Below are 20,642 nucleotides of genomic sequence, written 5' to 3' on the forward strand. Positions count from 1 at the left end.
AGCGCTATGACTTAACCCCTAGGCCACCAGAGAGGCTCTGAAACATATTTAGCCTTCATCTGGCCATTCCTTAAAATTAGTTTTATCTGGGGTGAATTTGTGTTGGTATTGTTTGCAGTCCTTAGCATTTGATTTCTTCTGTCCCCACCTCCCACCTCTGCCTTAAGAGCACCCACTGCACATTGTGTCCTTCCTTTCTAGAACCTTGCTCCTCAAACTTTCTTCTCAGAATCCCTACCCTACCCTCCAGCAATGCCTTGCAGCTGCTCCTCTCACTCTCTATGGTAGCTGATATCTTCCAGGCTTCCACTCAAATCTGCCCCAAACTGGACCCTCTGTATTCCCACCCACAACTCTGCCATCACTCACGCTCCAAGGTATCCGTGTTGCTCACAGCACATGAGCAGGGCCAAGTATGACACAGTCAAACCTATGGGAATTTAGAAACTTACTTCCCAGGTATCATGACTATGAAAATAATAGTAAATAATTTGTAACACTAGGAGGAAGAAAGTTTTTTAGCTATGACATGACATCCAGCTCTCTTAAAATGAAATCTGAGTAATATTAAAATTAAACTGTTGGGCCTCACTGGTGGTGCAGCAGTTGAGCACTGGGTTGCGAAGCTGCCCGCAGCCTCTGCAGCGCCGGTTTGATCCCCGGCCGCTGAGTGAGGGTCCCATTTGGCACGCAGACCTCTCCTGCTGCCCGCTGCTCCCCTCAGCAGTGTACATTGTCACTCTGCCTGCTCTACTCTCCGCTCTGGCTCTGGTGAATTCTCTCACCCTCCCATGCTTCTGACTGTACCCAGTGCTTGTATAAATAAATAAATAAATAAATAAATCTTAAAAATAAATAAATAAATCTTTTAAAAAAAATTAAACTGTTGTGTGTAGCATTAAAAAAGAATGAGTTTCGGGCCTCCCAGGTGGCGCAGCGGTAGAGCGCTGGGTTGCGAAGCTGCCCGCGGCCTCTGCAGCGCCGGTTCAATCCCCGGCTGCTCCCCGGCCACCGGAGGAGGGTCCCACATGGCGCGCAGACCTCTCCTGCCGCCCGCTGCTCCCCTCAGCAGTGTACTTCGGTCCTTCTGCCTGCTCTGCTCCCCGCTCTGGCTCTGGTGAATTCTCTCACCCTCCCGCGCTTCTGACTGTACCCAGTGCATGTATAAACAAAACAAACAAGCAAACAAATAAATAAAGAAAAACATGCCTCTATTAAAAAAAAAAAAAAAAAAAGAATGAGTTTCTACAAACTTGGAAAATATCCATCACTCGAGACAAATTTATAATTTCCCTAAAATAGAACGATGACTAAAAATCATTAAGAATTGACAATCTAATATTAAAATGGGCAGGACCCCAAAAGAGAAAATCCAAAACCCAATAAACTGAAAACCAGCGAAACCCCATTAAATACAAAACACCAGTATTTTTTACTACTCAAAAGTGACAAAGGTTTAAACATGGATAACATGTAGAGTTGGCAAGCAGGTAAGACAGTAGCTATTTCGTATCTCTACAATGTTAATGTACACTGGTAAAGCTTTTTACCAGGCTAGACTGGTGATGTACTAAAAATTTAAATGTCCCCACTCTGCTGCAACAGCTCTGCTTACAGGAACACAGGGCAGAGCAGGTCTCAGCAGGGCACAGAGCTGAGCGTAGATATGCACCGTGGCTGTGGACCCCGGGACAGGGTAAGGACCTGCTACTACAGGAGCCTCCAGTGAGTGCCAAGCAGCTCTATGTTGGAATCCTGTCAGTAGCGAGGACAATGTATGTGTGCTGGACACGTCACAGGCCCAAGATAATGCTGGTGAGTGAAAAAGCAGTTTGCACGACTATGAAGAGATATTCATGGGCTTGTAAAGGAAAAGTGGTCTGATGTCTAATACACGCAATATATTGGATGGACACCAACCTGCTGGTAATTAAGTACCAGAGAGATGGGGAGAGAGAGGACTTGTACTTTATAGATGCACACACTTTGTTTTAATGAGCATATATTAGTCTAGTAAGCAGAAAAATACAAGTAAAAACAAATCATGATTAGTAAAATGTTTCATAATTATTTTTAAATTTCTTAACATAATAATAGGTATAGTTCTAAGGTAACTGTCCTTGTTCATACTGATAAAGTAGGAAAAAAGGTAACCACCAGGTCCTCTATTATGGATGCACAGCGATACCAGATAGCACTTGGTCACAACTTCATTTCTAAAGGCAGCTATTTGTGCCCAGGCGGTGACACACTGTGGATACAAAACCCTTCACTCTGCCAGGCTGTGGTAGGAAACATGTCTGGCGTCTCCCGGCACCGTGGAGGCTGAATCGTCTCAGGATTCATCTTCTCTGGCTGGCACCATCTCTCTGAAGAGGCCAGGACTCACTAACTTCCATGTTTCTCCCCAAATCTAATGCCCACCCAGTGAGAAACAAGGAACTGCTCTGGTACAGAGAACAGAAAGCGGGTCATGTGGAGTGGGGATAAGGACGATGCCGTGAGGGTCGGAGATCTTCACTAATGGTCTCAGTGGAGAGACACAGAAGAAGGCAGCTCACAGACCTCTTGGCTGCTTCTCCCTATGCTCCATCTATACTGGGGATCCCAGGCCTGTGCTGCCTAGACACCCCCGCCCCCCGCCCCCACTAGATTCCCAACCTCTATCACTTTCTCAGGGGTAGAAGTCTGGTTCCAACACCCCTAGCCAGAAAATAGGCAGGGATCTGGGGACCAGCAACCAGATTACTAGAAAGATGGGGGATCCTTGACTTAAAAAGGACTCAATTTTCCAGAATGCCTAATTTTCATTCAACTTTCCTGATCACATACGAATGTAATTTGTATATGTCAAGTCCAAACATAATTTGAAGTGAGGTAGGTAGTTTCTCTCTACTCGTGCCTTCATCTTTGTGGTGACTGTCCAGGCCTGCGCCATGAAAGCACTAGTGTCCCGTGCAGGGGGCGTCACGGGCGGGAACTGGTGACCGGTGGGGATTCTCAGTTGGCTATTTTCTCAATCTCGTCCAAGTCATCTGTGTCCAATCTTTCTATTTTCTTATCTGAGGAAAAAAGATCAGAGGTCAGCACAGGCTTATGGAAGAGACGCCGCCTAGGGGAGGGGCAGCAGAGCAGGCAGAGAGGACACGCTGGTCTGTGACCCCAGCCCGTCTGCATTTACCCCCAGGCTGCAAAGCCTGACCTGGGGCTCCTGCCAGCAACAGTCAGAGCTCCTGGCCCCTCAGAGCAGCTGGCCCAGGGGAGCTGTCTTTCCAGCCCTGGCCCTGAACTCTCTAGATGTGCTCTGGAAGGCCTTTCCTCTCATAGTGGGGAGGGGAGCGTGGGCAGGGACAAAGGCTCCCTCAGGAAAAGAAAACCCCCCTTCTGCCCACACAACTAGACAACCCCTGTGCGGAAAGGGACTCACTGAAATGCTCCTGGATTCTGTTGAGAATGTTCATGCTGTGCTTGCTGTCCACCATGTTCACGGCCAGGCCCCTCTTGCCAAAGCGGCCAGTGCGCCCGATGCGGTGCAGGTAGGTCTCGTTATCCGGGTTCCCATCCTTGTCCACGGGGAGGTCAAAGTTGATGACGACAGACACCTGCTCCACGTCGATACCTGCATGGAGGAGAGTTGCAGAGGACTGAGCACGGCAAACAAAGTCACAGCCGCCACGGCCAGACCACCACACCCGCTTTGAGCCTGAGACTGGCCAGATCTGGGGACAAGATAACTAGCAGAACCCAGAGAAACAAAGCAGAACTTTGGCAAATGCTAACAAAATCAGGAAGAGAGCTTGTGCTAGATACAGCCATCTGGAGAAGCAGCTCAAACCTCACCAGATGTCCCAGGAATACCCAACGCCATTCTAAACCTATCAGGAGCCAAGAGGCTTTCTACCAGCAAGTCAGGAGTCCTGGCCTCGGGGAAAGTTACCGCCTGCTAAGGGATGCAGTCTGTGCTGGAGAAAAAGCGGCTCCCTACCTCCCCACCCCATCTCCCCAAAGCACCTGAGTCCTGGCGCAGAAGGACTGCTCCCACTACCCCAGCCCAGCAGGCCAGGACACACTCTCTGCTCACCTCGGGCACACACGTTGGTGGTCACCAGAACCTTCTCTTTGCCCTCTCGGAAGCGCTCGATCACTGCAGCCCTCTGCTCCACCATCATTTCACCGCTCAGCAGAGCCACCTGGTGGCCTTCTTTTGAGAGCTCTGCTGCCAACCAACTAGCTGTTTTGCGGGTCTGGAGTGAAAAGAATTGTTTTAGATGAAGACACCTGCACGAAAGTGGCTTGTCGCCATTAAGAAACACGAAAGCCCCGCTGAGTTCAGTCAGCAGGTTAGCCCTATAACTTCTCAAACAGAATTGTAGCCACTTTTCACTGGCTGCTATCTGAAGTTTCTCCTAGTATGTCTGAGAAGTGGGGTCAAAGGAGGTTGGGTTCTTCAAGGCCCTCCCCAATAACATAGCTGGGGAGCATATGCCTGGGGTAAGTGGAGGTGATTCACCATTTCCTTTGTGCCACACGGAGGGCACCTGGTCCTCAGCACTGTGTGGGGGGCTGGCTGAGAGGCAGGGGTGGGGCCAGCACTCCCCAGGGGGGCCTCCGTCCCCACAGGCCTCAGCAGCTGCTCTACTCACGTGGCAGAAGATCATGGCTTGAGCGATGGTGATGGCCCCATAGAGGTTACATAAGGCCTGGAACTTCTCATCTCTGTTACTGCACAGGACGTAGTACTGCTTGATGGTGTCCAGCGTCTCCTCCTCGCGCTTCAGTTTGATGATGTTTGGTTCTGGGACCACTTTCTGGGCAAATTTCCACACAGAGTCTTCAAAGGTGGCAGAGAAAAGCAGCATCTGGCAGTTCCGGGGTAACATCCTGCAAGGGAGGCCCAGGTTATCAGGTGTGACCCTCAGTTCCCCGCCCCCCCCCCCCCGGAAACTGATTATATTCTAGAACTGAGTCAAACAGAGTGGGAGGGAGAAGAGGAATGGATGAAAACAAATTGGGAAGGAGCTTAATGGATTCTGCTGGTGGACTTTGTAGTTGGTGGCCCGAGCATCATGGTAACTCCATCTGAGGTGGGGATCATAAACATAGAGAGCCCTTGTGCTCTGTCCTTACACAACCTAGAAACACTTTTCAAGAATTGGTGTATTGTTTGTCAGATGGCATCAATAATGAAGGCAGGACTGTTGAAGTAGATCTCATAATCAGCGTGGAATTAACTTTGGATCGTGCCTTTCTTTCTCACGTCTTGTTTTTCTAACTCCAACCTCCTTTTTTCAAAATTTTCTGCCCAACCCACGACTCTGTCTCTTTCAAATGTCTCCTTCCATGTCCCCCAAGTCCCTGGTGCAAGTTCAAGGCTGAGAAGCTCAGCTTCTTCACATGTCTCTCTGCTCCATGTGCCTCCTCCAGGTCTCCTCTATTCAGCCTCATCTCACAAGCCCTCTCTAGCGTCTCCACTGCTCAGTCCATCCTTCTGCTTTTTTTTTTTTTAAAGATTTATTTTATTTATACAAGAGCCGGGGTACAGGCCAGAGGCGCGGGAGGGTGAGAGGATTCACCAGAGACAGAGTGGGGAGAAGAACAGGCAGACTGACGAAATACACTGCTAAGGGGAGCAGCGGGCGCAACAGGAGAGGTCTACTGAGCCATGTGGGATTCTCGCCGGACAACCAGGAGCAAATCAGCACTGCAGAGGCTGCAAACAGCTTCACAGCACAGCACTCAACTGCCTGTGCCACCAGGGAGGCCCTGAACCTCAGTTTTTAATGGAAGAAGAGCACAGCTCCCCCTTCCCCCACCTCCCTAAGGAGTGGATGGCAGGCATCCCCAGGGAGGTGGCAAAGTGGAGGAGGAACACTGCAGGGCCTGGGGAGGAGCAGACACCGGGGCACAGGGGAGGGTGGTACTGGATTCCCTAAGTCTCCTTCCTCAAGCCAGCCCACCAAGCAGATGCCTCTGAAGGTTCAGGAGGAATGCACCAGCCAGAGCAAGGAGATGGGCTGGATGTAGTGGGAAGAGACACAGGGAACAAGGTTTTACATGGCATCAGGAGGCTGAGAAGTCCTTTCTGGCTCAAGAGTTCCCACCTCTGGATGCGGATGCTCTGATCTTGGTGTCCCTGGGTAGCTATCATCACGTCAGCCTCATCCAGAACAAACACCTTGATCTTCTTGGGGTCAATGAACTTGAGCTTGGAGCACCAGTCCAGGACGGTCCCAGGGGTGCCAATGACAATCTGCTCACTGATCTTCTGACCTCTTTCCACTGTGGAGACAAGATGTTTTCTGTGATTATTTCTATTACAAACCCATCTCTGGAAATCAAAGCCTTGCCCATATTTTCAGAGCTAACACAACAAGGTAATTCCAGTTTTCAAAAGACACCAGTGTTTTCCTAAAATCTAGGGTTCTTCTGTAGAGTGGGCATAAATACACTTCTCATTTCACTTCTCAGTGAAGAAATTCTAGACTGTAAGAACTCTGTGATGAATAATGCAAGGATTTTTTAACAACTCAAGACTAGAGAGCACTGTTATCAAGTCATTAAGTGTTTAAAAAGATTTACCAAAAGCAATGCAGATGGATTCTAAGATCAAAGTTAACATGAAAGCTTAATGTCATCATCATACCTTCAAATTCAAACACCCAACCACCCTCACTGCTCAGGTCTCACCATTTATACTCACACTTATTGCCTCGAACAGCATAAGCAAGCTTTAGTTCTGGATGAAATTTGCCCATCTGCTCAATCACTTTTCCTGTTTGAAGTGACAGCTCGTATGTTGGGGAGAGGCACAAACACTGATTGGGAGATCACAGAGAAGAGAGTTAGGAGAACCTTTTCGTAATAAGTAACAGGTTCTAAAGCAACAAGTATGTGGACATTATGGGCAAGACCCTTGCAGCTGCAGCCTGAGCCTTCAACACTTGGTGGATGCCCTTAGCTTTAGCCACTGTCTCAGGCTGCTGCTTCCCGCACACCAACCTGCTCTTACTGAGCCACAATCTGAGGTGGCAAACATTCAGAACCCTCCAGGGGCATCTTCATTAACCCCTCACCAGATGGCACTGCTCTTCTTGGGCAGGCAAGGCAGGTCCACAGCCCTCACCTGGGGGTACCTCTCTGCTGGTTCCACTCGGCTGAGCATGGCCAGAACAAAGGCAGCTGTTTTACCAGTACCAGACTGAGACTGGGCAATCAGGTTCTGTGGGCTGGGTCAACAAAAAACACAAAAGAAGATAATATTTGTTCAACACAAGTATCAAAATGTTTTTTCCAGGTATTAGGAACAGGGATCTTCTTACTTTCTGCTTCTATTATCCAGGTTTTCTACACTGGGCATAAGGATGCATTATGTATGTGCTGTTAAAAGTGCTTAAATATTAGGGGACATAATGACTCTTTCTTGTGGGTTCACAACAGGAAATCCTCATTCCAGATTCTAGCACAGTTTAAGAGTGCCCAAGTTTTATACCTAAAGGGCTCCATGGAAATTAAGACTGCAGAGTGAGATCTGTGCCAGGACAAATCCCTGAGGACACTTCTGCGGAGCCATAATGTGTCTCCAGGACTCAACTCCTTTTGTGTGTTCTCCTTTTCTTTTTCCGTTTTTTTTTTTTTGTGGGACCCTCGCCGGTGGCCGGGGATCGAACTGGCACTGCAGAGGCTGCAGGCAGCCTCACAACCCAGCGCTCAACCACTGCGCCACCAGGAGAGGCCCTGTTCTCCTTTTCTTTATGGAAAATGCAAGATACTAAATCAGACAGGTGGTTTAGAGGGGACTTTGATATGACATCCATCTTATTCACTTCGTTTAACCACTTGTCATGGACTAGATGGCATTTTGGTCATTAAAATAAAATAACACAGTTGAACAAGATAACTTGCTACTTAAGTATGATACCATTTATATAAGACTAAAATACGTGAACTACTCTTTATAGAGTCTTAGGGACACAGCTGTAGTCTTAGGGACAAAGACATGTGAGAGAATGGTGGTCCATTTCAGAGTGATGCTTACTTCAGTGGGGAGGAGGCCACAAAAAGAGAGGGAGACACAGAGCCTTCAGCCATCAACTAGATTAATGCTGGCTTAATTCTAGGTATACTAGGGTTAAACAGATGGTCATTGGTATTGTTCTTGATGCCTTTTTTGAAGATCTCAAGGATTTAAAAATAATTTTTAAAAACCCAATTGTAAAAACTGTACAGAATTAATAGCACTAACTTTATCCATTTTTACTGCCAAATGGGAAAGGCAAAAACTGTTCTGAATTCCACCTCTTTGTTCTTGTCTAGGCTGTTTGCCTCCAATGGTCCATTCTGTCTCAGGAATAACAGTAACTGTTGGTGGGCCTCCCCGGTGGCGCATCGGTTGAGTGCTGGGTTGCGAAGCTGCCCCGCGGCCTCTGCGGCGCCAGTTCGATCCCCGGCTGCTCCCCGGCTGCTCCCCGGCCACCGGAGGAGGGTCCCACATGGCGCGCAGACCTCTCCTGCCGCCCGCTGCTCCCCTCAGCAGTGTACTTCGGTCCTTCTGCCTGCTCTGCTCCCCGCTCTGGCTCTGGTGAATTCTCTCACCCTCCCGTGCTTCTGACTGTACCCAGTGCTTGTATAAACAAACAAACAAAAAAAACAAACAAACCAGCAAACAAATAAATAAAGCATGCCTCTCTAAAAAAAAAAAAAACAGTAACTGTTGGTGTAAGACATTAAGCCAAATTCTGAAGCGGTATCCCTGGGGTGGGGGTGGGTCTGCATACTCACGGCTCAGCAAGCATCATGGGCAACGCATTCTCTTGTATCTTGGATGGTCGATTAAAGCCCATGGCATAGACTCCCTGGAGAAGCTGTGGTTTCCTAGGAGGCCAGGGATAGAAAAGATAGATTCCTATTGTTGGCATTGTTTTAAAGACCTAGAACTTTATTATTCCCTACATCTCACAAGAATGATATTTCCTATCTATGTCAGATACATTTTCTTGCTCTTAACTCACAAAGACGTTGGCCCTGAATGACAAATGTTCCCTAGGTACTACAAGAGTAGTATTTATTAATTTATAGTATTAAATAAATTATAAAAGACATCTAAAAGACATTTCTACTGCATAGTAAACCGCTAAATTACAGAATCCCCTTTAGGGAATGGGATTCAGTTTTAGCATCTCAGTGCAGATGCTAAATTGAACCACAGTCACTTTGTATTCCAAGGTCATTTTAAAGCCAGCTATACAAATACTAGGATAAGAAAGAGGTAAGAAAACTGATTCAGCAGTTTTTAGAAGCTGATCTACAGTGAATACCTTAAGAAGGGTTCAGAAAATACATTGACTTTACAAATGCCTAAATTTAGTTATGACTTTTAGTGAAAATCAAGACTAGAATAGTAAAGTTATTCTAACAGCACATTTACAGTAAGCTCTCTGTTACCTCTACATCGGCAAAGTGTTTTTTAAAAACCACAACAGATTATTTCTAAAGAAAAGTCAAAGCAAGTCAAGACTTTTGTTCTCGAAAGCCTTTAAAAAAAAAAAAATGTTTATTTATTTATGCACACAAGAACTGGGGTACAGGCAAGAGATGCGGGGGGTGAGAGGCTTCACCAGAGGCAGAGCGGGGAACAGAACAGGCAGATTGACTGAAATTCACTGCTAAGGGGAGCAGCGGGTGAACAGGAGAGGTCTGCTGCGCCATGTGGGTTGCTCCCTGGCCACCGGGGATCAAACTCAAGCAAGCATCATGGGATGCTTGCTGCAGATTGCAGAGGCTGCAGATTGCTTTATAGTGCAGTGCTTAACCCCTTGCACCACCAGGGATGCCTTCAAAAGCATTTTTTGGAGTTTAACAGGCTCCCAAAACCAAATTTTTCTGGCATATGTTGGTTCTCAGACAAAAAGAACTCTGTAACCTTTGGTGTCTTTTGTTTGGAAGAAAAGGCAGATTCTGATCTGGTTGCCAAGGAAACAAAGTTACTCCTGGGATTAGGATCCAAGTGATCCAAAGCTTCCAGTGACTTCATTTTTCTTTTATTTCGTAGGTTAATGCAAATCTTTTAAGTACAAAACAGACTGAGTTTATCTGGAGACCTAGGTTTCATTCTTTGTTTCCTGTAACTACTGAACACTAAATCAGAGAGAACTTCCCTTTTCTTTCTTTTTTTTTTTTAAAGATTTGTTTATTTATTTATATAAGCACTGGGTACAATCAGAAGCATGGGAGGGGGAGAGAATTCACCAGAGCCAGAGAGGGGAAAAGAACAGGCAGACTGATGAAATATACTGCTGGGGGGAGCAGTGGGCACGGCAGAAGAGGTCTGTTGCGCCATGAGGGACCCTTGCTGGTGGCCAGGGATCAAACTGGCACTGCAGAGGCTGCACGCAGTTTTGCAGCCCAGCGCTCAACCGCTGTGCCACCAGGGGAGGCCCTGAGAACTTCCCTTTTCAAGGAGGGCAATTCATCACGGTTGAACAGTTGACTTCATTTAAAAGTCCTTTTTAAAAAAATTTACTTATGCATACAAGAGCTGGGGGGTAGGCCAGAGGTACGGAGTGGGGGGCAGGGGTGAGAGGATTCACCAGAGACAAAGTGGGGAACAGAACAGGCAGATCTACTGAAATACACTGCTGAGGGGAGTCATCAGGCAAGATAGGAGAGGTAGGCTGCACCATGTGGGTTAGCTCCCTGACCAGGGGAGGGAGCTGCTGAAAGCTTGACAGTGCTGAGACTTAACCCTTTGTGCCACCAGGGAGGCCCTAAAAGTCTTTTATTTTATTATTTTTTTAAGATTTATTTATTTATACATACAAGTACTGGGGTACAGCCCAGAGGTGTGGGAGGTGAGAGGATTCACCAGAGACAGAGTGGGGAACAAAACAGGCAGATTGACTGAATTACACTGCTGAGGGGAGCAGCGGGCGAGTCAGGAGAGGTCTGCTGTGCCATGTGGGTCTCCTCCCTGGCCAGGGATTGAACTTACGCTGCAGTGGCTGTGGGTAGCTTCATAGTGCTACCCCTTGTGCCATCAGGGAGGCCCCCCCTAAAAAGTCTTTTAAATGAAAGAATTTTATTTTTTAATTTTTTAAAGATTTACTTATTTATACATACAAGAGCTGGTTGCAGGCCAGAGATATGGGGGGGCGCGGTAAGAGGATTCACCAGAGACAGAGTGGGGAGCAGAACAAGTAGATCCACTGAAACACACTGCTGAGGGGAGCAGCAGGGAGACCGGAGAGTTGTGCTGTGCCATGTGGGTCAGTTCCCTGGCCGGGGATCGAATTCCTGCTGCAGTGGCTGCAGATAAATTCATAGTGCTGTGTCTTAACTACTTGCGCAACCAGGAGGCCTAGGAATTTTTTTAAAAAGCATTGATACTTGGGAAAGCAAACTGTCTGGGCAGGAAGCAATAGAGCATACCTAGCTGATCTGACATGAACAGGGCAGAGGTGACAGATTTGCTGAATGAAGCCCTTGATGGAGGATATACACTGAGAAAAACATAATTTCTTGCAAACACTGTGGAAAAAGAGCACATTTTAAAAAATTTGTTCTTGGGCCTCCCTAGTGGTGCAAGGGGTTAAGCACCGCACTATGAAGCAACCTGCAGCATCTGTAGCACGAGTTCGATCCTCAGCCGACTAGGGAGCTACACACATGGCACAGCAGACCTCTCCTGTCTTGCTCGCTGCTCTCCTAAGCAGTGAATTTCAGTCAGTCTGCCTGTTCAGTTCCCCACTCTGTCTCTGGTGAATCCTCTCACCTCCCCATATCTCTGGCCTGTACCCCAACTCTTGTATGCATAAATAAATCTTTAAAAAAAAAATTGGGGCCTCCCCTGGTGGCGCAGGCGGTTGAGCGCCGCGCTTTGAAGCTGTCCGCAGACTCTGCAGCGTTGGTTTGATCCCAGCTGGCCGGAGAGGTTCCCACATGGCAAGGCAGACCTCTCCTTTCTTGCCCGCTGTTCCCCTCAGCAGTGTGTTTCGTCAGTCTGCCTGCTCTGTTCCCCGCTCTGTCTCTGGTGAATCCTCTCACCCTCCCGTGAATCTGGCCTGTACCCCAGTTCTTGTATAAATAAATAAAATCTTTAAAAAAAAATTATTCTGGGCCTCCCCGGTAGCGCAGCGGTTTAGTGCTGGGTTGCGAAGCTGCCCGCAGCCTCTGCAGCGCTGGTTCGATCCCCAGCTGCTCCCCGGCCACCGGAGGAGGGTCCCACGTGGCGCGCAGACCTCTCCTGCTGCCCGCTGCTCCCCTCAGCAGTGTATTTCGGTTCTTCTGACTGCTCTGCTCCCTGCTGTGGCTCTGGTGAATTCTCTCACCCTCCTGCGCTTCTGACTGTACCCAGTGCTTGTATAAATAAATAAATAAATAAATAAATAAATAAATAAATAAATAAATAAATAAATCTTAAAAAAAAAAAAATTGTTCTTAGCTATTACTTCATCAACAGCTTTATTAACAAATGTTCATTGGGGGCCTCCCTGGTGGCGCAGCGGTTGAGCACTGGGTTGCAAAGCTGCCTGCAGCCTCTGCAGCACCGGTTCGATCCCCGGCTGCTTCTCGGCCACTGGGTGAGGGTCCCACATGGCGTGCAGACCTCTCATGCCGCCCACTGCTCCCCTCAGCAGTGTACTTCGGTCCTTCTGCCTGCTCTGCTCCCTGCTCTGGCTCTGGTAAATTCTCTCCCCCTTCCACACTTCTGACTGTACCCAGTGCTTGTATAAATAAATAAATAAATCTTTAAAAAAAAAAACCAAAAAACAAAAACAAATGTTCATTGGAACTATTTAGTTCTAGTTAATGACCCTGTTTTAAGTGTCTCTAAAGCAAGGTAGTAGTTGGCAGGAATTTGATCCCTATTTGTTCATCGTGGATACACTACAGATTTAACCGAAGAAAAGGAAAAAAAAAGCCATTTATTCTAGCACTTTCTTATTCACCAGCTATTTTTATTTTCTATGGTCAGAGTCCTAGCAGACAGCAAGAACAAAAGCCATGTCTTGTGATACTCCTAACAGCCAGTATAACAACATATATATGAACCAGTGAGCCACACGCATCTCTCTATGAACTTTATGAAGAAAAAATCTTGGTATGACCTTTCATAATTTTTTTGTTTTTAAAAGAACACACTAGAAGTCATTCTTAACACAATGCCATAAATGTGTTCCCTAAAACTTAATTCTGAGTTCTGGAATTTTTTAAATTCTGGAATGCCAGAAGCTGCCTTCCTCTGTAGGTACTGGGAATCTTGCACAGGCTCTTTTGACAGATCTTATAAAAACAGATGAACTATTCTTAAGACTGTAAACCCTATAGTCTTACAAAAGGGCTTACCTAATAAGAAATGTTCCTGACATCCAGATATCACCTGTCAGCCAATATTTTATTGAAAGTTCTAAGAGCATAAAAGAAAAAAGACTTTCAGCTATGATGAATAAATTTGTGGCATTTAAAAATCCCTACCAAGAGGAAAACTGGGTAACCAAGAGACAAGGGTGGAGGGAGGCCATCACTGTAAACTTTCTCATACTTTATGATTTCTGAATCATGTGCATTATTAACTAGTCAAAGAACTAAACACATCAAGATTTTTAAAAATAAAAATTAAATTACCACAAGATCTCTGAGATGCTAAGGGAGAGGTATGGAAAAGTGGTTCAAAGGAATGAATACTCACAGCCGAAGCTCCTCAAAGGACTTCACTGAGTAGAGGGGGGAGTTTGGGTCCCGCTGCAGGACTTCCACTTGGTTTGTGTTATCGACAAGATTGCTTCTGATCAGCTTGTTGAGTAAGGACTGGGCGGCTCTGTCCTCTGGCAAGAGGAAACCAGATTTTCTTCATACTTATCCCCCTGTAACTCTGGACAAACAGCCTATGCTCCCACCCACCTAAAACTTCTTCTCATCCTGTCCCAAGAATCTCCAGGTAGCCAAGCATGGTTGAAGAAAAACATATTCATATTGACAGGTTTCACTTTCAATTCCTGACCACTAGACTCAAATGGACTGAGCTGCCAATAGATCTATTTCTACAAGCCACTTATTCACTTTTCTCAGACTTCCATCTGTACCTTCTCCTCTCTTCTCAAACTTCTATCCTACCACATTCTCACTCAACTGCTGTGAGATTGAGAAGGCCAAGCAGTCAAAACACTTGTGGCCTCCCTGGTGGCCTAGGGATTAAATGTCAGCACTATTACCATTACAGCCTGAGTTCGATCCCTGGCCAGGGAGCTAACCCACAAGGTGCAGTAGACCTCTCCTGTCTCACCCACTGCTCCCCTCAGCAGTGTGTTTCAGTAGATCTGCCTGTTCTGCTCCCCACTCTGTCTCTGGTGAATCCTCTCACCGCCTGCACCCGTTTTTCTAAGCAAAAAAAAAAAAAAAAAAAAAGCACTTGCATACACTACCTGACAGTTTACCTCACACTCACACCCCACATCCTCTATTTTTTTTTTAGCATATGTGCTGCCGAAGCAAACACTCCCCCTAACCTCTGTCTATACACATGTTCGCTGCAGTGTTCCTGCCCTACCTCTTCCCCCTCAGGAGGGACCAAAGGCATTTCTCCCAACATGGACCCAAATGCTTGCATATCAATCTGCCCCTCCAGTGATTGGTCCCACCCTCATCTGAGAACATGTTTAGTATCACTCAACAAAAATCTGCATCCTCCTTTATTCCACATTCCCACCCACTTACTGCCCCATTTTTTCTGCTGCCCTTTAACAGAACATTCCCTAAAAAGCTGTCTATGCTCATCATCTAATGTCCTGTCCTCCCTTTCCCTGTTGAATGTACACAGGCCTTTTCTAAACCTCCTCACTTAATCCAAACATCACTTATCAATTTGCCAATGAATTCTACACTGTTAAATTAGCCTAACAGTCAATTTTTAGTTCTTAATCAATTTATCACCTACATTTGACATCCTACTTTTGAAACCCTCCTTCTTCTGATTCCTGGGCCACCACTTCTGTGGGTCTCTCTCTACCTCACTGGCCGCTTCTCCTCAGTCTCCTACTGGTTCCTCCTCAATTCCTAGATATCGTAAATTGGAACACCACTGACTCCAGGAAGCAAGTCCTGGGTCATACCTTCTCTTGTAACAGGGTTTCAAATTGTTACCTTTCTCTTCTTCATCTGTTTTCTCGGCAGTGGTATTGGTTTTGATAATGCCTACACAAGAAAACAGTTGTCATGATTAGAAAAGCAAGTAGTAAACCCATACCTAGAGGCAGGACAATAGAAACAGTAAACATATGTAGGTGATCAAAACACAAATATTTGGTATATTTTTATGCCTCATGGATTTTTGTTCCTAGGGAGTTTGTAAGTGCTTTAAAAAATCTCAAATTTCTAGAAATTCTGGCTCACTTCACAGTGATCAGTATATGCTACCTCTGACTGACTTATCCTAATTTAAAATAGAACATTATATTCACAAACATTATTAGATATTAGAAAAAAAAAATAAAGGGGTTAAAAAATAAAAGGAATAGGTAGAAAGATCCCTTTTTATAGAATATATGATTGTAAACCTATAGGACTATGACTATCAACTTTAAAATGACTACAAAATAAGCTCTCTAAGTAAAAGGTAAAAGAGTTAGGTACAAAGTAAAAAATTAGTAGCTTTCAGAAATACAGATATAACTAAACAGCTCCTATTTATAACAGTAACTAAAAAGACAAAATATTGCACCAAGAAATAAAGTTAACAAAAATTATGCAAGATTCATACTTTAAAAACTTTAAAACACTCATAAAATAATGCAGAGAGACAGCTAAAACGTTTATAGATACATTAAAATGAACTCTAAAATATTCAATTAACCCAAAAAAGGCAGGAAAGTAGAAGACAAGAAATAAAATACGAGGGGACAAATAGAAAACAAATGGTAAAATATGGGCCTTGGTGGTGGCGCAAGTGGTTGAGCATAGCCCTGTGAAGCTGTCTGCAGCCTCTGCAGTGCTGGTTCGATCCCCGCCTGCCGCAAAGCAACCCACATGGCGCAGCAGACCTCTCCTGTCTCATCCGCTGCTCCCCTCAGCAGTGTGTTTCGGTCAGTCGGCCTGTTCTGTTCCCTGCTCTGTCTCTGGTGAATCCTCTCACCCTCCCGCATCTCTGGCCTGTACCCCAGCTCTTGTATGCATAAATAAATAAATCTTTAAGAAGAAAAGTTTAAAAAAAAAACAAACCCCAATTTCTAAATAATGCATGGACCAATGAAGAAAGCAACAGGGAAAACCGAAGATATTTTAAATTGTATGCTAAAAACCATAGGCAAATAAATAGAAGACAAGAAATACAAAGAGTAGACATCAATAAAACAGATCAACTACAAAGAAAATTAACACTGCCAAAAGGCGATTCTTTAAGATTAAAAAAAAAAAAACTTTGGTCTCCCTAGTGGTGCATGGGGTTAAGACACAACCTATGAAGCTATCCACAGCCAGCACAGCATGAGTTTGATCCCCAGCCAGGGAGATACCCACATGGTGCAGCAGACCTCTCCTGACTCTCCTGCTGCTCCCCTCAGCAGTATATTTCAATCAGTCTGCCGGTTTTGTTCCCCACACTGTCTCTGGTGAATCCTCTCACCCCTCGCATCTCTGGCCTGTACCCCAGTTCTTGTATGCATAAATAAATAAATCTTAAAAAAAAGAACAAAAACCTGATACATTTTTAGGAAGTCTTAAAAAAGAGAGCACACAAGTTGCCAGTATTAGAAATGAAAGCAGGGATACTGATCACAGAGCCTATATTCATTCAGACACTCCCACAGACACAGAAAGATATTTGGAGGGAAAATGGAAAGATAAGTCCAGTTTTTATAAGACACAATAATATTTTTCATATAACTGTAGTAGCTTTATTTTTTTCTACCCTTAACCAAAACACCTGTGCCCATACCTCATCTACCTCCTTCCACACCCTTCCCCATCCCCCTACCCCCCCCACCAATTTGGAAACCATTATATTCCTTTTGCTGAGTTCAAGATTTATTCCTTATATACCCAAAAAACATTCACACACAAAGAATAGTACAAATAAGTGTTTATACTGAGTTCTGAACTGTGAATTTCAATCTAAATAGACCTGTAGGATATAAAATAGAGTATCTCACACATGTGCCCTCAAGAAAACAAAACTTATGAACTGATAAGCTGAGACTGATTTCCCATAAATGCCTGAAAAACAGAAACTGAAATCCAGCCCTCAACCAATGGACATCTGCCAGGAATATTTCCCCATCCTTGATCTCATAAACTTGCTACTTAGATTTGTTGAAAGTTCAGAAATAGTGACAGCAAAGCTAACAAATCACCAAAAAACAAAACAAAAAACAAATCACCAAAATAGTGACTTCTAGAGGTTTCTTGTGCACACAGGAAGACAACAGCTTGAAAGAGAGGAGGGGAGCATGCAAGCCAAACACAGGATGAAACTGGGAGCACAGCACCACAAAGCTCTTTATGTATTGAGAAAACCACGGCTGTTTATTCCTCACAATGATTAACTGTAGTAACAGAATTTTCTTAAATGACAGGGAGTTAATCAAAGGAAGTCAACTTTGGGAAGTTTATTTAGTTTCCAGAGACACAGACAAGAAATGACCCAGGTTGAATTGGTCTCACAAAATGGGCTGAATTGAGCTTTATTTGTATGAATGAGCTGGTTTTGTCTGCTGACAAATTTTCATGGCTGGTCTCTTTTAATTTTAGCAGATTCTAACTAAGCTCTCTTCTCTTTCCCTATACATAAATACAGCCTACTCCAATCCCTCAAGGGCTTATCTGCAACTCGCTAAGGCTACATGTCCCAAACTGTAATTCCTCTCCTTTTGCCAAATAAATTTTTCTATAAACAAATTTGATTTTACTTCAGAACCCAGATATTTTGAAAAATTTAAGTAAAAATTTTTAGAGAAACAATATCAAGAAAACTGGTACTATAATTCAAATGATTCTTCATTTTAAGGAGTCAGAGGCTAGATCACATCTGGAAAACTAACATATATCCCTTTACGCAAAGCAAATGAATGAGTGGCTCTCAAAGCCAGCACTGTCCTTTGCAAACATTGCTAATGGACAGCCGCTTTCAATACTATAGCTGTGAGGGCAAAACCAAAGCATGTATAAGCTTCTATCCAGCTAGCAGTAACTAGTGACTCACCATTGGTATCTGGTTTGACTTTCTCTTCTTTGATCTGCAAACTATTCATCTGAAAGGGAATAAAAGGAAACTAAGTTTAGCGGGGTTGTGCTGCTCAAGCAAAACAGATAAAAGCCACGGTGAAAACATCATTTCATCCATCCTGGACAGCCTTCAAAGTGGGGTGGGGTGGGATGGGAGCGGGGCAGCAGATGTTAATATTTAGAAAGAAAAAATATGAGTCTAAACCTGTGTTTTTCTTTCCAACTGGCCTTCTTTATAGCACATCTAACCTTCACTAAGTATCTATGATAGCCTTTCAGTGGCACACAGTTCCTTTCTAGGCACAAAAGAGAATCTTTTTTAAATCCTGAAATCCATATGGTATTAAAGCAATTAAGTCTTTTTTTAAAAAAGATTTATTTTTATTTATTTATACATACAAGTACTGGAGTGTAGGCCATAGGTGTGGGGGTGAGGTGAGAGGATTCACCAGAGACAGAATGGGGAGCAGAACAGGCGATCTACTGAAATACACTGCTGAGGGGAGCAGCAGGCGAGACAGGAGAGGTCTGCTGTGCCATGTGGGTCAGCTCCCTGGCAGGAGATCGAACTCAGGCCACAGCAGATGGCAATAGCTTGATAGTGCCGAGACTTTAACCCCTGTGCCACCAGAGAGGCCTTAAGACTTCTTTTTTTGTCTGATAAGCACCTCTACTAGGAGGTGCTCTTAGGAGTTTGTGCCTCATTTCCTTCAGCCTCTGCCCCATGTGCCTTCTCCTTTGCTTAATTTTGCTTTGCTTTGTATCTCTTCATTGTAATAAATTACAGCTAGGAGTACAACTGTATGCTGAGTCCTGTAAGCCCTCCACTATTCTGGATATCTTTGGGGGCCTCCCAACGCAGGTACTTACAACCAAGGTATCCTCCTTATTACAAATTCACAACAGCCAACCTTAAACTCACTATTCTCCTTATCAAATCTCCCTTTCCAACCAATAGTCTTCTTACTAGTTTTACTTGACAAGTAATATCTATGAGATCTACCACCTTTGAGAGCTGGGCTGAAACAGTCATCTTTAGTTCCCTTCTCCTGCCCATTATACCTCCACAATTATCTCTTGAACCCCTCCTATCATCTTCCCTTTGACCATGCAACTTAAGCCCTCTGTCTCTGGGAAATTACAATAAACTTCTACACTGATCTCCTTTCCTAATATTTTCTATTCCCTGCAGTCAGATAAATTTTGCCAGCTTTCAGAGCTAATTTTGTCAGTAACTTTGTTTAAAAAATCCCCAAGCCAACCAAATGAAGACCCTCCTCTTAAATTCTTAGTTAAGGTCCAAAGTACACTTTTATATTTTCTAAAGTGTCCCCAGTACAACCCAAATGCCTTAAGCTGCAGGAGTTCTGATTCCTGTTCTCTAGGCAATTGGAGCACCTTGGTGTTCTCTCTTCTCCTAAAATGCCTTTCACCTCCATCTCTATCTCAAACTCTTGCTCCAATATCCAGCTCAAATGTAAACTTCTACACAAGAAATTTCCCTACTTGTAAACGTCCATTCTGTGCTCAGAGGACATTTATCACATTTTTTTAAACCACTTTCACAGCACTTCCCAATCTAGCCTTCCCAGCTAGACTACAGCTAGTCTGTAAAACTTCTACCTACACTCCACTGTATTCAGCCCATTTTAAGTATCTGCTGACAAACTGATAGTTCTCCCAAGAGCAACAAAGGGTCACTGAAGAAGAAACGTAATTTAGACAAAAGTTATATGTGATTTCCAGAAATAGGGACTACCCAAAAAATCTGTTTTTAAAAAATCAATAGTTCATGATCACCAATAGACAGTGACAGTCAAACCTACACTTGGATATAAGAATACAAAGTCACACCCTCTAGCTACCTTCCACTGAATGAGCCTTTGTTAATCAAAGTCTAAAACTAAAAGTCACCTTAAACATCAATGAAACAATTGACAGTGCCTCTCACCAACATTTGCAGATTGAAACAAGAAATCTAAACCGGAACCTGTTATCTACAAAGAACCACAAATTGCCAAACACGTTAATCTTGGATCTAAAAATCCTACAACTGGGAAGCACAGATTCACTCAAAAACAGATGAGAAAGTATCAATATGTAAATCTGCCTTTCCCCACAGCCCCACCGAGGAGGTGGAGTCGGGGACAGACCGCAGACCCTGCGGGGACAGACCTGCCACAAGATAAGTCTTTAACTGGCCCAAATGACGAAAGCGGGGTGGGGGGGGACCCCTGCCGCGTCCGCCCCGCCGGGAACTGAAGCCACTGACCGACTTGACCGCCGCCTCCTGCTCGTCCACTGCCAGGGCCCACGAGTCGGTGGCCATGGTCCCGGGGAGGCGCGAGGCCGACTTCCCTCGCACCGCACCGCGCGCACTGCCGCAGCGCGACGACGAAACTCACGCGGCCCGGAAGTGCGCTTGCGTCCAG

At 45.0% G+C, this 20,642-nt stretch overlaps 1 protein-coding gene across 3 annotated transcripts; it reads right to left on the reverse strand.

The window, feature by feature from the left end:
- Positions 1-1,244: 1,244 nt before the first annotated feature.
- Positions 1,245-20,608, reverse strand: LOC119249063 (ATP-dependent RNA helicase DDX19A). Of its 3 annotated transcripts, none has more exons than XM_037516127.2 (12): positions 20,483-20,608; positions 18,188-18,236; positions 15,136-15,186; positions 13,685-13,820; positions 8,779-8,871; positions 7,124-7,226; positions 6,701-6,815; positions 6,102-6,279; positions 4,644-4,881; positions 4,082-4,244; positions 3,428-3,619; positions 1,245-3,062 (listed from the first exon to the last, which is right to left on the reverse strand). In XM_037516127.2, exons 1-12 carry the CDS (start codon positions 20,537-20,539, stop codon positions 3,001-3,003), a joined length of 1,437 nt encoding a protein of 478 aa, XP_037372024.1. In that variant the 5' UTR covers positions 20,540-20,608; the 3' UTR covers positions 1,245-3,000. The 3 variants fall into 3 exon arrangements, with proteins under 3 accessions (XP_037372024.1, XP_037372025.1, XP_037372026.1); XM_037516128.2 differs by lacking the exon at positions 20,483-20,608 and adding an exon at positions 20,386-20,455; XM_037516129.2 differs by lacking the exons at positions 13,685-13,820; positions 15,136-15,186; positions 18,188-18,236; positions 20,483-20,608 and adding an exon at positions 13,342-13,396.
- Between the last annotated feature and the right edge of the window lie 34 nt (positions 20,609-20,642).

Source organism: Talpa occidentalis, unplaced genomic scaffold, assembly GCF_014898055.3.
Source record: "Talpa occidentalis isolate TD23 unplaced genomic scaffold, MPIMG_talOcc4v2.1 talOcc4.17, whole genome shotgun sequence".
Taxonomy (NCBI): Eukaryota; Metazoa; Chordata; class Mammalia; order Eulipotyphla; family Talpidae; genus Talpa; species Talpa occidentalis.